General features: G+C 44.3%; 1 protein-coding gene across 7 annotated transcripts in view; it reads right to left on the bottom strand.

The window, feature by feature from the left end:
• The window catches only part of USP54 (ubiquitin specific peptidase 54), a 154,870-nt gene that overhangs the window by 108,996 nt on the left and 29,626 nt on the right, over positions 1–16,248 (bottom strand). For all 7 annotated transcript variants that reach the window (XM_040437944.1, XM_040437945.1, XM_040437940.1 and 4 more), the window contains exon 2: positions 6,707–7,962. In XM_040437944.1, coding sequence (XP_040293878.1) covers positions 6,707–6,856 — 150 coding nt within the window. In that variant the 5' untranslated portion in view covers positions 6,857–7,962. The remainder of the gene's footprint in view (positions 1–6,706; positions 7,963–16,248) is intronic.

The raw sequence follows: 16,248 nt of genomic DNA on the forward strand, positions 1-16,248 counted from the left end.
GCTAAGTTAGCCCATAGCGCATACTGTGTAATACATTCTGGGTAGCAGTAATGTCGGCCAACCTAACATTACAGATAAATGTCCCCTCTATACAAAGCCGACTCATTATGAAGGCTTATATGTACAGATTCTTCTAACAATAAACTGCCCAAAATAACAAATGATACGTATGGTTCATCACTGGGGAAAAAAAGGGTTATTCATACATAATTATCGATTGTCGTGTAAATAGTCATCCTCTGCTGGAAATATATGGTCGCCCACTGCTTCCTCCAGTGATTATAGCAGACTGTGGGTGCCGCAGGACTTATATGCCACCTATTTCTTTAAAGGGTAACTTTCTTTTTTTTTGCTAGTTTATTAGGCATGGGCTAGGCATGTACAGCTGAATTAGTCGGTCAATGATTGTCAAAAGATCTGAAAATTACCTTATAATAACAGCTTGCATTAATATCCTCTATCCCTTTCCACTGCTCCCTTAAAATACAGTTGCTAGGGCTTGTCTGTCTCCGGCTAAGAAGACGGAGGGGCGGTTCTTCACACTACATGCCTGCATTAGGCTTCAGAGTGAGGAGGCGTGTCTTTCAGTAATCCAATCTGATTGGCTGGCAGGGAGCTGCTGGCTACATCAAGTGTGTATGGGAAGTGAGGGAAAGCAGTTTTGGCCTCAGAGAACTGGCATAGGAGCCATCTTGAGAAGGTCCTCATACTGTAAATGTTTAACCACTTCCCATCTGGGCCCTTTGCCCCCTTCCTGACCAGGCCAAATTTTGCAAAACTGACATATCTCACTTTATGTGGTAATAACTTTGGAACGCCTTTATTTATCCAAGTCATTCAGAGATTGTTTTCTCGTGACACATTGTACTTCATGATAGTCATAAATTTGAGTCAAAATATTTCACCTTTATTTATGAAAAAATCCCAAATTTACCCAAAAATTTGAAAAATTCGCAATTTTCTAAATTTCAATTTCTCTGCTTTTGAAACAGAAAGTGATACCTCATAAAATATTTATTATTTAACATTCCCCATATGTCTACTTTATGTTGGCATCATTTTGGAAATGTCATTTTATTTTTTTAGGACGTTAGAAGGCTTAGAAGTTTAGAAGGAATTCTTCAAATTTTTAAGAAAATTGCCAGAATCCACTTTATAAGGACCAGTTCAGGTCTGAAGTCACTTTGTGGGGCCTACATAGTGGATACCCCCATAAATGACCCCATTGTAGAAACTACACCCCTCAAGGTATTCAAAACCGATTTTACAAACTTTGTTAACCCTTTAGGCGTTCCACAAGAATTAAAGGAAAATGGAGATCAAATTTTTAAATTTCACTTTTTTGGCAGATTTTCCATTTTAATCAATTTTTTTCTTTAACACATCGATGGTTAACAGCCAAACAAAACTCAATATTTATTACCCAGATTCTGCGGTTTACAGAAACACCCCACATGTGGTCATAAACTGCTGTATGGGCACACGGCAGGGCGCAGAAGAAAAGGAACTCCACATGGTTTTTAGATGCCATGTCCCATTTAAAGCCCCCTGATGCACCCTTACAGTAGAAACTCCCAAGAAGTGACCCCATTTTGGAAACTAGGGGATAAGGTGCCAGTTTAATTGCTACTATTTTTGGGTACATATGATTTTTTGATCATTCATTATAACACTTTATGGGGCAAGGTGACCAAAAAATTGGTTGTTTTAGCACAGTTTCTATTTATTTTTACAGCGTTCACCTGAGGGGTTCAGTCAAGTGACATTTTTATAGAGCAGATTGTTACGGACGTGGCGATACCTAATATGTATACTTTTTATCATTTATTAAAGTTTTACACAATAATAGCATTTTTGAAACCAAAAAAATGATGTTTTAGTGTCTCCATGTTCTAAGAGCTATAGTTTTTTTATTTTTCAAGAGATTTTCTTATGTAGGGGCTCATTTTTTGCGGGATGAGGTGACGGTTTTATTGGTACTATTTTGTGGGACATACGCGTTTTTGATCACTTGGTGTTGCACCTTTTGTGATGCAAGGTGACAAAAATTGCTTGTTTTGACAGTTTTTTTTTTTTTTTTTTTTACGGTGTTCACCCGAGGGGTTAGGTCATGTGATACTTTTATAGAGCTGGGTTTTACGGACGCGGCGATACCTAATATGTCTATTTTATTTTTTCTATTTTTAATTTTTTTTTTTTATTCCTTACTTGGGAACTTCTTTTTTTTTACATGTCAAACTTTATTTTATTTTATTTTTTCAACCCTTTATTTTTTTTATTTTTTTTATTTTTTTTTACACTTTTCGTCCCCCATAAGGTCATACAAGACCTCTGGGGGACATTTGCTTCACTTTTTCTTTTTTTTTTCACTGTTGATTTCTCCTGTAACTGGGGCTGACATAGTAGCCCCAGTTACAGGACAAATGCACCCCTATAGAGGCTGTACAGCAGCAATCCTGCGCTGTACAGCCTCACAGCAGGGCTGATCGAGGTCTCTGAGAGACCTCACACAGCCCCTGCACTCTCCGGTCACGGCGGTCACATGACCGCCGGGCCGGAACAGCAAGCGCACAGCGCTTCCTTCTCTGCAGACACAGCGCTCGGTGAGCGCTGTGTCTGCAGCGATCGTGAAGGCAGGAACACCTGGGCACTGTCCCTGCCTTGTCTTAGGGTTGCCCTGCTGTCACTGACAGCGGGCAACCCGATCAGCAGCTGCACGATTAGCGTGCAGCTGCTATTTCTGACAGGACGTTCTAAAACGTGCTGTCAGAAATAGACGTCCACCCATAGGACGTTTATAGTCTATGGGCGGACGTGAGGCGGTTAAACAGCCGTAACTTAGGCTACTTTCACACTAGCGTTGTTTTAATCCGGCGTTCAATTCCAACACTGGAACTGCCCGCCGGATCCGGAAAAACGTGTGAAAACTAGGGGTGCACCGAAATGAAAATTCTGGTCCGAAACCGAAAATTTAGGATGCCCTTGACCGAAAACCGAAACCGCCTTTTTGCCCAAACACTTTTAAAATACTTTTTTTTAAATGATTTTATTAATAATTCTTTTTCATGAATTTAATAAATCATATTATATAACATGGTGGTTCCTCATACACAAGTGATTGTACAAAACAACATGTACAAGTGATTGTACAAAACAACAGTGCAAGAAACAGTTGTAAAACCAACCTCAAACTGTAAACAGACGTAGCCTCAGGTCAAGAACAAATTTTTGCTGGGCTACACAATTTTTTTTAAATGTAAATAAAATAACTACACACAACTTGGACTGCTTTCTATTTAAGTAAAAGTGGCAGGTTTCTTTTCAAGAACAAAAGTTGCTCAGCTTTCTCGCATGTTATGGGGGGGATCTGTGGATGACGGACACTGTTATGGGGGGGATCTGTGGATGACGGACACTTATGGGGGGGATCTGTGGATGACGGACACTGTTACAGGGGGATCTGTGGCTGGCACTGTTACAGGGGGGGGGGGGGGGATCTGTGGCTGGCACTGTTACAGGAGGGGATCTGCGGATGTCACTTATGGGCTGGGGGGATCTGTGGGTGGCACTGTTATATATGTGCCATCCACAGACCCCCCCCCCCAGCCCATAACAGTGACATCCACAGACCCCCCCCCCAGCCCATAACAGTGACATCCACAGACCCCCCCAGCCCATAACTGTGCCATCCACAGACCCCCCCAGCCCATAACTGTGCCATCCACAGATCGCCCCCGCCCCCCCCCCCCCCCCCCCGCTGCCGCCAGTATACAAATATAAGATGTTATATTCATTTATTGGTTATTAAACATGCCCCCTCAGTCCTATTACTACCTTACATCCTAATAGCTTCTGTAGAATTCAGGCAGCCCAAGCCGGGCGGCCGGCGCGTCTCTCACTGACGTCACTTGCCTCCGCCGCCGGCTTCATTCAGGCACATGACAAGAGTTACGCTGCCGCCCGCCTGAATTCTACAGATGCGATTAGGATGTAAGGTATTAATAGGACTGAGGGGGCATGTTTAATAACCAATAAATGAATATGACATCTTATATTAGTATACCGGAGCGGCGGGGCGGGGCTATCATATTTTCTTCCGATATGAACCAATATCGGCCGAAATGGATTAGGCCCATTTTCGGCCGCCGGAATTTCGGTGCACCCCTAGTGAAAACGGATTACATTTGAATCCTGATCAGGATTTTGATCACAATGAAAAAATGCATTGGAAAAAACGGATCTGCCATTTATGGACTTTAACTTTTTTTTCACATTTTTCGGGTTTAACATGCAAAAGCCGGATCCGGTTTGACTGAACACAAAGCGCCGGATCCGGCGTTAATGCAAGTCAATGGGAAAAAGACCGGATCTGGCGTTCAGTCAAAGTATTCAGGATTTTTGGCCGGAGGTAAAAATACAACATGCTACGTTTTTCTGAAAAGACTGAACTGAAGACATCCTGATGCATCCTGAACGGATTACTCTCCATTCAGAATGCATTAGGATAAAACTGATCAGTTCTTTTCCGGATTTGAGCCCCTAGGACGGAACTCAGCGCCGGAAAAGAAAAACGCTAGTGTGAAAGTGAAAAGCTCAAGGAAAACAGTGTTAGGCCTCTTTCACACTTGCGTTGTCCGGATCCGTCGTGCACTCCATTTGCCGGAGGTGCCCGCTGGATCCGTAACACCGCAAGTGAACTGAAAGCATTTGAAGACGGATCCGTCTTCAAAATGCGTTCAGTGTTACTATGGCACCCAGGACGCTATTAAAGTCCTGGTTGCTGTAGTAGTAGTGGGGAGCAGTATACTTACCGTCCTCCGTGCGGCTCCCGGGGCGCTCCAGAATGACGTCAGAGCGCCCCATGCGCATGGATGACGTGATCCATGCGATCACGTCATCCATGCGTGTGGGGCGCCCTGACGTCACTCTGAAGCGCCCCGGGAGCCGCACGGACGGCAAGTATACTGCCCCCCCGCTCCCCACTACACTTTACCATGGCAACCAGGACTTTAGAGTCCTGGCAGCCATGGTAACCATTCAGAAAAAGCTAAACGTCGGATCCGGTAATGCGCCGAAACAACGTTTAGCTTAAGGCCGGATCCGGATTAATGCCTTTCCATGGGCATTAATTCCGGATCCGGCCTTGCAGCAAGTGTTCAGGATTTTTGGCCGGAGCAAAAAGCGCAGCATGCTGCAGTATTTTCTCCGGCCAAAAAACGTTCCATCCCGGAACTGAAGACATCCTGAACGGATTTCTCTCCATTCAGAATGCATGGGGATAATCCTGATCAGGATTCTTTCGGCATAGAGCCTCGACGACGGAACTCTATGCCGGAACCCAACAACGCAAGTGTGAAAGAGCCCTTATGTGACAAAACTAAAGATTGCTTTATGCATAATGCTGCTGCTGCAGCAGTAACATAAGTCCTGGCATGATATATACGCACAAGGATGTATGGATAGATAGATAGATAGATAGATAGATAGATAGATAGATAGATAGATAGATAGATAGATAGATAGATAGATAGATAGATAGATAGATAGATAGATAGATAGATAGAGAGAGACTAGGGGTATATTGGCATATAATATCATGGGTAAGTAGTTATTACTACTTGACCTTTTATTGATAGAATAACAGTAGTGGCTTTTGAAGGGGTTGTCCGAGACTGATATTGATGTCCAATACTCCGGATAAGTCATCAATATCCAAACAGTGGGGGTCCAACTCCCAGCAACCCTGATGATCAGCTCTTTGAAAAGGCAGTGGCACTCCGGTGAGTGACAACACAGCCTCTTCCTAGGCCGGTGACATCACATTGATCCTTCACATAACCTAGGCACAGCTCAGTCCCATTTAAGTAAATGGGGCTGAGCTGCAATACTAAGCACAGGTGGTATCCAATGGATGGAGCTGTGCTTGGTAAGCTGCGAGGAGGCCGTGGAGCGGCTCCCCTTACAAGGGTGCATTCACACGATATGTCTTCTGCGGTCCGCAAAAAAATACGGATGACATCTGTGTGATGTCAGTGTTGTACCAGTTTTTTTTTTTTTTTTTGCGGATCCATTGTAACAATGCCTATCATTGTCCGTAAAATGGACAAGAATGGGACATATTCTATCTTTTTTGCAGGGCTACGAAACTGACATATGGATGTGTGCTGTCCGCATTTTTTTTGCGGACACATTGAGATGAATGCAGATGCAGACAAAATTTACGGTCGTGTGAATGAGACCTAAAAGTCACATGAAACAAGGGAATCCGGTCTCTGCCACAGCCAGTGATTGGCTGCGGCGATGTCAAACAAGGTGTTTACATTGAGGGAGACCAGCAGAGCATTGCAGGCTAGGAGAGGACGGAGTGGGGAGACTGCCCCAGGAAGTAGGTATGTAATCTCCCCTTTAGAGGTTTTGCCAAAAACCTCCCCATTCTTGAACAACCCCTTTAATGGAATCATGCTGCATCTATGTTTATCTGCGCTGGCTACAAGACGAATGGTTTCTATGGAAATGTTTACAAATGCGATACGGTAAGAGATAAAATACCTATATACAGAATATATCACTTGAGCATCTTATCGCAAGAATTACTGGTATGACCAGCCCACAACCATGTATACAAAGTTGTGAAAAGAACTGATAAAACCAATGCAACAGACTATGAAGCAGTCAGAACCTCTCAATGACCACAGCATCTCCGTACCTGCAGAGCACTGTTGAGGAAGCAGCTATTTTGTCCCGGTTCATTAATCAGGCCCTTGCTTGGAGCAATCGATATGGAATTGCGCGGTGTAAACATCTCTTGAACCCCTCCTCGACCCGTAGAAAAATAACTTCTCTTCCAAGACATCATTGAGTCCAGTGCAAGAATAAAAGTAAATAAAATGACAGGGGTTCGCAGGTCCGAGATCCTCCGCTGGGATCAGTGGTCTAAAGAAGGTTATCAGGAAGAAATGTCCCTTTCTGTTTCACCCATGAGAAAGGGCCAGGTCTACAAGTGATGCTGAAGGACAAAAGATTTTGCTGAAATCAAGGAAAAACTTCTTCCACATGAACCAGTTAAAGAAAAGCCTCCGGGGAAAAACAACCATAGGAAATAAGACGCTGAGATTTTCAGTTAGTTGTCCAGGTTAAGTGTTCAGCAATGTCCAGTGTGGCAAACGGAGGTGTCTTAGTTCCCTCCAAAAGAGTGACGCAGGGCAGGAATGTCAGGGAAAAAGGCTGAAAGCAGCTCCTAGTCACAGCAACAAATCCTCACATGACTTGGTGCCCCCTGTGAAGCACAAGGAGGACCAGCAGACAACGTCAACTACAGCAGGTTGCAGCACGATACTGAAGGAATCTTTTGTTAGTTTTGCTTTTCTTTCCCAATTCCAAGACACTCCTAATAAAAGCTTTTACAAATCCATGCTCTACGAGATGCTCATCCCAGCCCAGCTCCTTTATGAGTGGAAATCCCAAGCAGCTGAGAGGTTTATATGACAGAGAAAAATGCAAAGGGTTGTGTCACTTAATTACTGTGCTGCATTGTTTTGTGGTGTGCTGCCAAGTCTGCCAAACCTCACCTCCCACAGTAAACAGCAGCCTTTGGAGAGAAAAAATGACAAGGAAGACTGTGAACTCTGCTGAACAGATGGGATTAAATAATATCTGGGATGGTTAGGGAAGGGCAAGAGAACCTCCTCAGCTTTAATTCCACTAAACCCAATACAGTCAGATCTTTATCGTACTTTCTTGCCGCTGGAATAATCCACAACAGCGATCACTTTACTGAATTTGATGGCTGGTCTAATGAGACGTGGTCTTGAAAGCTCTCCATCATTCTCAGGGTTCCTTCCAACTGGTAAATACATGCCCTCAAAGCACAAAGGCGATGTCCAATATGGCAAGTTGATTCATGGATGGAGACATTTCACAAGGTTTAAGCCTTTTACTGAGCATCTTCCAAACATCAGGCACCTGGTAAAGAGACAGAAAAATGTAATTATAAAAAACACATTGGTACATGTTGGAAACGGTTTGACCTCACCCTATGTTATATAACTTGTACACGTATCAAATCTCTCCTTCGCCTTGGAGGAGATCTGCAATTACTGAAAAGCAGAGAGTCAAAGTAGAACTGCACCCCACAAAAAACACAAACCCAAAATAATTCTCCCACGTCTTAATTTACCCTTGACTAGCTGTGCAGCCACACAGAAATAACTGGATGGTTGTCACGGGCTCGAGCAGAACATGATTGTGTTTCAGGTCCTATCTGTCAGCTGGCCATAGTCATGAGATCAGTCTTCCAACCAGTGTAAAAGTACTCTACACCATGCTGACATATGCAAGGAAAATGCCATTATACACATTGAGGGGAACATATCACAGTGGCACTTTGAAAAGAGGGAACCCAAAAAAATTATAATTCTGGCATTAAAGAGGACCTTTCATGCGATTTTATTAAGGGAGATATATACCTGTTTTTGCGGGGTACCCCCTGCTGATGCGGTCACCCTGCTTGATTTTTTTAAAATATGCCTCCTACGCCCCGTCTGATTTCTCCTGCTCAGTATGCCAATACTGTGCATCGGAGCAATGAGGAGGAGACAGAGTCTTTCCTTCTCCCTGGCTGTAGCGATGTCCAATCGCAGCGCAGAGCGTCACAGGGAGAAAAAACCTGATCCATAAATTCATAACAGACCTTAGGGCAGGGGTGGGCAACATGCGGCACTCCAGCTGTTGTGAAACTACAACTCCCAGTGTGCACACTTGCTCTGCTCTCAGTAATAAATGGAGCATGCTGGGAATTGTAGTATCTAAACTGTAAAACATACAGTTTTACTGTTTAGATACCGATGGATATGAAATGGAATACATACAGTATATATGGTCTACCTATATTTCTAATGCAGGTGGAAGCATACAGACAGTGACTGCGCCCTAAATATCATGACAAGTCTGCTGACCTACATACTCCCTTGTCAAACGTTCGCTATTGCTCCACCAAAACTCCCTAAAAACATGTTACATAACTATTAAGCAGCAGCTCTCTCATCCTTGACTCTGTCTCACCGAACCACCCAAAGCACATGGCTGGATTTTGCCATGTACTGTAAGATGGCATAATTCTTCAAGCGACACTAAAAACTCACTATGATATTGCTTGAACACACCATAGTAAAAGTGACCTTCAACAGCTGTCGGCCAAACGCTCATTCAGCGACCGCTATCTCTCCCAACTCCCACGTAAACGCTTTGCCTGGTTGGGTGTGTACGCATTTTCAGTGGGGCGGAGGAGAAAGACAACGGCAGACACCTCTGGTGGTAGCCTATCTCCCAGGAGAACAAACAGATCGGTCATTGAAATTCAAAGTGCCCGATCCTTCTCTCCTCGGTCAGGGAAAACGCAGGAGCTCCCCACACACATTCGATTGCGAGTCCAAACAAAAACAGCGGGTTCGGCCTACAATACTGTGATGTGCATGGGGGCCCTGGGTCAGTTTGATATTTCAGCAGTCCAGATAGACAAAGGCATATGTTGCATCAGAACCAACAAACTGTACAATCATCTGATTGGGCAGAACACACACAAGATAAATCATATGTTGACCATACACATGAGATAACTGTCTGTTGAAAGCTTTTTAGACTGACAGCCATCTCTCCCGATTCTCCCATAAACATGCATGCTCAGCCGAGTGGGGAGAGGGGACGTTGAAATCCAACATACCCGATCCATATCTTCCACCAAAAGTAGCCATTGGGATGCCCCAAACACATTTGATGGTTGTCTGACATAGAACTAATATGTCTTCAACCAAATAACACCGTAGTGCTTTGTGGTCCACAAAACACGGATACTGGCCCGTGTGCGTTACGCAATTGGACATGCTCTATTTTTTTGTGGGGTCGCGGAACGGAACTAGGGATGCGGACAGCACATGGTACTGTTTGAAATGAATGGGTCCGCACTAGTTCCACAAAATTGTCAGAATGAGCCCTAAGGTTGGGGCGACAAGGTTAGAAAGTGTTACACGACAGCAAGTCACTGAAAAGTTGCACCAAAAAAAAAAAATAGTTATATATATATATATATCTTGCTGCTGCGTAACTATTTTACATCTGTGATTTGGCTCCCAAATCAGAGCTAAGACACAGATAAGTCACAATCGAGTAGCCTGCAGCACGTGACTTACATTAAAAGGCAATGGTGGAAAAGTTGTGAGCTTCAACAAAATCCACCAGGTCTGCACTTCTGTGACTGTCATGTCACAGTCAGATCATGTTGGGTCTCACACTGCAACACCACTGATAATCATCACGTGCAACGTCCCAGCCTTAACTCATGGATACCACGCCTAATCCATTAGGACCATGACCTTCTTCTCAATTTTTGGCAAGCAAGGCAAAAAAGTGGCTTTGCGATTTTGGAACCCATGAACACTGGCAACAGTACTTGGCACAGTCAAGTCAAAAACTGGGCCAAATACATTGATAAATGAGGGCGATCTTGTTCTCTCGACCACAGTGGTAAGATGCATGTCCCTTCACAATTTCCCTTCAGCCATTATGGTCTGTGGACAATAATTTTATGCTAATAAACTATCGTAGCTTAAATTCAAACAACTCATACACACGATAATTATACTGAAAACACGTACACCCATGAGGGTATTACTGCGCAGATATTAGGAGAAGAAGAAAGCCCTGTTGTTACATCAACAAACTTTGAGAACACCAAACAGCAGGTGCCCGCGTCTCCGAATACAAAGAGGGTTTTATAAGCAGAGTGCAGAGCATGGTACACACTCAAGAACAGGGCAGGACTTACACGGTCACCCCAGTATCCCACTACTTGTTCATGCTGTGCCAGCCACTACATAAAAGAGGTTAGGCTTGTAAAACAAAGCATACATAATGAAGGCATTCTATGCAGTATGGGGAGAAAATAATGTATTACCCAGCTTAACAAAAATAGAGCACAATATAAGGAAGATGAAACCAGCCACTGCCTTGTAACCTGGTTGTTAACCGCCACTACGTAAAAAAAAGAACCCATTATGTAACAGCATTATATAATTGTTCACTCCGTTTCACAATCTGTTAAAGGGCTTGTCCCAGGAAATATATTCTACAGTTTTCAAACCAGCACCTGGATCTGAATACTTCTGTAATTGCATTTAATTATAAAAGTGTAGCACAGCCACTGAGTTCTTCAATAAAATGTATCTGTATAGCACCACCTGCTCTTTGTTCCTTTTCTTATTTCCTTGTCCGGCTCACTGAGATGGCCGCACATGCTCAGTTTCATCTTTCAACTGCCTCCTGAGCTGTGATAGGGTGAGAGCTCCAGCAGAATGGACACGCCTCCTGAGCTGTGATAGGGTGAGAGCTCCAGCAGAATGGACACGCCTCTGTACTTTATCGCTATAATAGCCTGCCATGCACTCACTATACACTGCACTACATACATTACACACTGCACTGTCACCTTGTAGTGCACGTCAAACTGGATGTCCAGGCTGTAGTTATCCACCGCTCCAGGAATCCTCTTCAACTCCACTGCCGCCATGTTCACAACTGTAATCGGGCAGAGCGCGCTGCTCATCCCTACTCTCCTGCAATAGCAATGGCTCAGGAGTTAGCCCCTCCTCCTTACATCTATTACTCCTGCCAGCTGCAGGACATATCGCTCCGGCAGCCCCTCCAAACCGATCAATAACAAAGGCCCTCGTTGTATGGAGCTTTGTTATTGGTTATTTCATGCACCAGCAGCATTGCTGCGCTGCCTGTGCTGTTGACAGCGCTCCCTGCGGAAAAATGGCAGGGAATAAGTCTGAGGTGTATTGGTACGATGGTACCATGTAAAATGGCCTGAACAGGCATCTATGACTCTTGTACAGGCGTTATTGCGTTCTCTGGAGACATGGCTCAGAAATGCTGAATGTGTTATTCTGCACAAGGACTCTACATATGTTCTATCATGCAATATTCAGTAGCTAGATATAGTTAGCCTATCAGTTGGGTAGTTTGTCTAGTGTTCTCCAATCTGTGGATACCCAATTGTAGCCTTTTACCTCCCCAACCCCACCTTGCTAATTGCTTTTCATTTTGAAAAATGCCTTAAAGGGTTTCTGTCACCCCGCAAAACTCTTTTTTTTTTTTTTGGATAGTTAGATTCTTCATAGTGCGATATAGGAGAATATAATGCTCTTACTTACTTTCTTGCGGCCGATTCTTTATAAAACGAACTTTTATAATATGTAAATGAGGGCTCTACCAGCAAGTAGGGCGTCTACTTGCTGGTAGCTGCTGCAGAAATCCGCCCCCTCGCCGTGTTGATTGACAGGGCCAGCCGTGATCTCCTCCTCCGGCTGGCCCTGTCAGTAATTCAAAAATCGCGCGCCTCGCGTCATTCGGCGCAGGCGCTCTGAGATGAGGAGGCTCGTATCCTCAGCACTCCCTCAATGCGCCTGCGCCGATGACATCACCGAAAGAGAAGACGTCATCGGCGCAGGCGTACTGAGGGAGTGCTGAGGAGACGAGCCTCCTCATCTCAGAGCGCCTGCGCCGAATGACGCGAGGCGCGCGATTTTTGAATTACTGACAGGGCCAGCCGGAGGAGGAGATCACGGCTGGCCCTGTCAATCAACACGGCGAGGGGGCGGATTTCTGCAGCAGCTACCAGCAAGTAGACGCCCTACTTGCTGGTAGAGCCCTCATTTACATATTATAAAAGTTCGTTTTATAAAGAATCGGCCGCATGAAAGTAAGAGCATTATATTCTGCTATATCGCACTATGAAGAATCTAACTATCCAAAAAAAAAAAAAATGAGTTTTGCGGGGTGACAGAAACCCTTTAAAGGGTTTTGTTTAGTCTTTTTAAGTGCCTGCAGCCTGCTCCCTGAAATAGAAGAATCACACATACCTGCTCCTCCGCTGTCTCTATCTGGTCCCCAAACATCCAGCACTACATGGGCATGGTCATATGCATGTCTACAAAAGTGATGTGCTGCTTGTAGTCATATGACCATGCCTACCGTATGTAAACAGTGCAGGGAGATAGAGACAGCAGAGGCAGTTCAGAGGTCTGGAACAACATGAAGCAGGTAAGTATGAAACTTCCTGACACTATGTTAAAAAACAATAATTACCGGAAACCCCTTTAGGCTCAATTCACACCTGAGCGTTTTACAGCGCGTTCCTACACGCTGTAAAACGCTCAACAAGGAGAAACCAATGCTTCCCTATGGGAATGGTTCTCACCTGGGCGTTTTACAGCGCGTACGATCGCGCTGTAAAACGCCCGACGCTCACACAAGCTCGGTAGCGTTTTTTTGGGCGCTTGTCGCGCGTTCCCGTACATAGACTTTCGGGAACGCGCGACACTGTGTGCACACTTGTCTCTGTATGCGCGCTTGTAAACGCCCGTACAATCGCGCATACAGAGCGCTCGTTTCAGAACGCTCAGGTGTGAATTGAGCCTTAATCCAATCCTAGACGGGAGCGGCTCCACAGGAGGATCATATTACACATGTCAATGCACGTCTATGGAGAAGCACACACAGACAAGCAGACTGCTGGAGCTACATGGACTGAGATATAAACTTCTAAAGTGCTTTATTCACAACCATACAGTCTAGTACCTCTCTGTAACCTCCTCCATGATCATCCATGTTTATGAGTGAGTAAGGCTGAGTTCACACGGGCAAGATTTCCGCGCGGGTGCAATGCGGGAGGTGAACGCATTGCACCCGCACTAAATCTGGACCCATTCATTTCTATGGGGCTGTGCACATGAGCTGTGATTTTCATGCATCACTTATGCGTTGTGTGAAAATCGCAGCATGCTCTATATTGTGCGTTTATCACGCAACGCAGGCCCCATAGAAGTGAATGGGGCTGAGTGAAAATCGCAAGCATCCGCAATCAAGTGCGGATGCGGTGCGATTTTCACGCATAGTTGCTAAGACGACAGTCTATTCACTGTATTATTTTCCCTTATAACATGGTTATAAGGGAAAATAATAGCATTCTTTAATACAGAATGCTTAGTAGGTGGTCAATTGAGGGTTAAAAAATAAAAAATAATAAACTCACCTTCTCCACTTGATCGCGTTGCTGCCGGTCTCTTCTTACTTCTTTAATCATGAGCTGCCGGCTAAAGGACCTGTGGTGATGTCATATCACATGGTCCAATCACATGATCCATCACCGTGGTGATGGAACATGTGATTGGACCATGTGATCTGACATCACCACAGGTCCTTTAGCCGGCAGCTCATGATTAAAGTAGTAAGAAGAGACCGGCAGCAACGCGATCAAGTGGAGAAGGTGAGTTTATCACCTCTCATGTGAACAGCCCCATAGAAATGAATGGGTCGGTATTTAGTGCGGGTGCAATGCATTCAACTCACGCATCGCATCCGCGCGGAATACTCACCCGTGTGAAAGGGGCCTAAGGCATATTGGTACACCATAGACTTTTTCCAGGGTATGGGTGCCCACAGAGAGGGATCTGAGTGCCGCCTCTGGCACCCGTGCCATAGGTTCGCCACCACTGCCCTACAGGACGTTAGGGGTACAACTGCCAATTTAAATCACATTTCATTGGCTGCATCTGGGGTTTATACTAACCCCTTCAAGACCGAGACAGTTTTCACCTTTCTGACCAGGCCTATTTTTGCAAGTCTGAGGTGTTACTTTATGGGATAACTTTGTAATGTTTTTACTTATTTAATTGGTCCCAAGAACGTTTTCATGTGACACATCGTACTTCATGTAAGTGGTAAATTTGAGTCAATATGTTTTTCTTTTATTTATAACAAACATTTCAATATTTACAGAATATTTTTTTCGGGGGGAATTTTATTTTATTTTTAGGACATTAGAATGCTTAGAATTTTAGAGGCAATTTTTCTCATTTTCAAGCAAAATTCCAAAAGAATGATTTTGAGGGGCTCACATAACAAACACAATCCATAAAGAATGGGGGAAGGCACTCACCAACTCTTCCTTTATTATTTAAAAGAGGGCATATAGCAGAATCAGGGCGATTCTGCTGTATGCCTTCTTATAAATAATAAAGGAAGAATTGGACAGAGTTGGTGAGCGACGTCCACCATTCTTTATGGATCCTACTGAGCCCGTAACCACATTCCCCTGTGACCCACTTGCAAGTTAATTGGTGGCAGTGGCAACCTCTGATCGGAGCCCCAGCAGTGTAATCCTGGGGCTCCGATCGGTTACCATGGCAGCCAGGACTCTACTGAAGCCCTGGCTGCCATGGTAAGCTCCCTGCTGCTGTGTGTACTATGCACAGGGCAGCAGGGAGAGTGTGAGGTCCTATTCACCCTAATAGAGCTCTATAGATCTATTAGGGTGAATAGGACAAGGGATTAAAAGATCCCAGGTTCTAGCCCCTAAGGGGGGAAATAGTTAAAGTATAAATCACCCCCTTTACAAATTTTACATATAAAATATATAAAACAATAAACATATTACATATCTCCACATCCAAAAAGTCCAAACTAACAAAATCTCCTATGCGGTGAACGCCGTAAAAGAAAAAACCTGCGATTCGCCATTTTTTTTTGTCACCTTGCCCCCTAAAAAATAGAATAGGACTGTTCGATTTTGGGTCGGACGTTCCATAAATTGCGGAATGCATGAGGCCTTTTTTGCCGTTTTATTTATTTTTGCGTGGTATCGAATGGTATAGAGCAGTGATGGCGAACCTATGGCACGGGTGCCAGAGGCAGCACTCAGAGCCCTCTCTGTGGGCACCCACACCCTGGAAAAAGTCTATGATGTACCAATATGCCTTAGACTTTTCCTGCCATTCAGCAGCGCAGGGCGCACTATGAACAGCACAGGCAGCGCACTGAATGTAGGCAGGATATTGTAAATAAATGATAAAGTACATGGAAGATATTCTATATTGGACTGTAGTATTCAAGGTAAATTGCTGTGTTGGCAATTTGCGAAAAATAAGTGGGTTTATGTTGCAGTTTGGGCACTCGGTCTGTAAAAGGTTCGCCATCACTGGTATAGAGTATCGCAATACTTTATGGTATCGAGACCAAATCTAAATTTTGGTATCGACACAACCCTAATACCGCTAACAAACACATTACATTTTCCAACTTACTTAAGAAGAGTAAGAAAAGGGTGTCTTGAATTAAAATTATTTTCCAATGTAAAGCCTCATGCAGACGTCCGTGGAACGCGGTCCGCGAGATACCGGACCGGCATCTTGC

The sequence above is a fragment of the Bufo bufo genome, chromosome 6 (genome assembly GCF_905171765.1).
Source record: "Bufo bufo chromosome 6, aBufBuf1.1, whole genome shotgun sequence".
Classification (NCBI taxonomy): domain Eukaryota; kingdom Metazoa; phylum Chordata; class Amphibia; order Anura; family Bufonidae; genus Bufo; species Bufo bufo.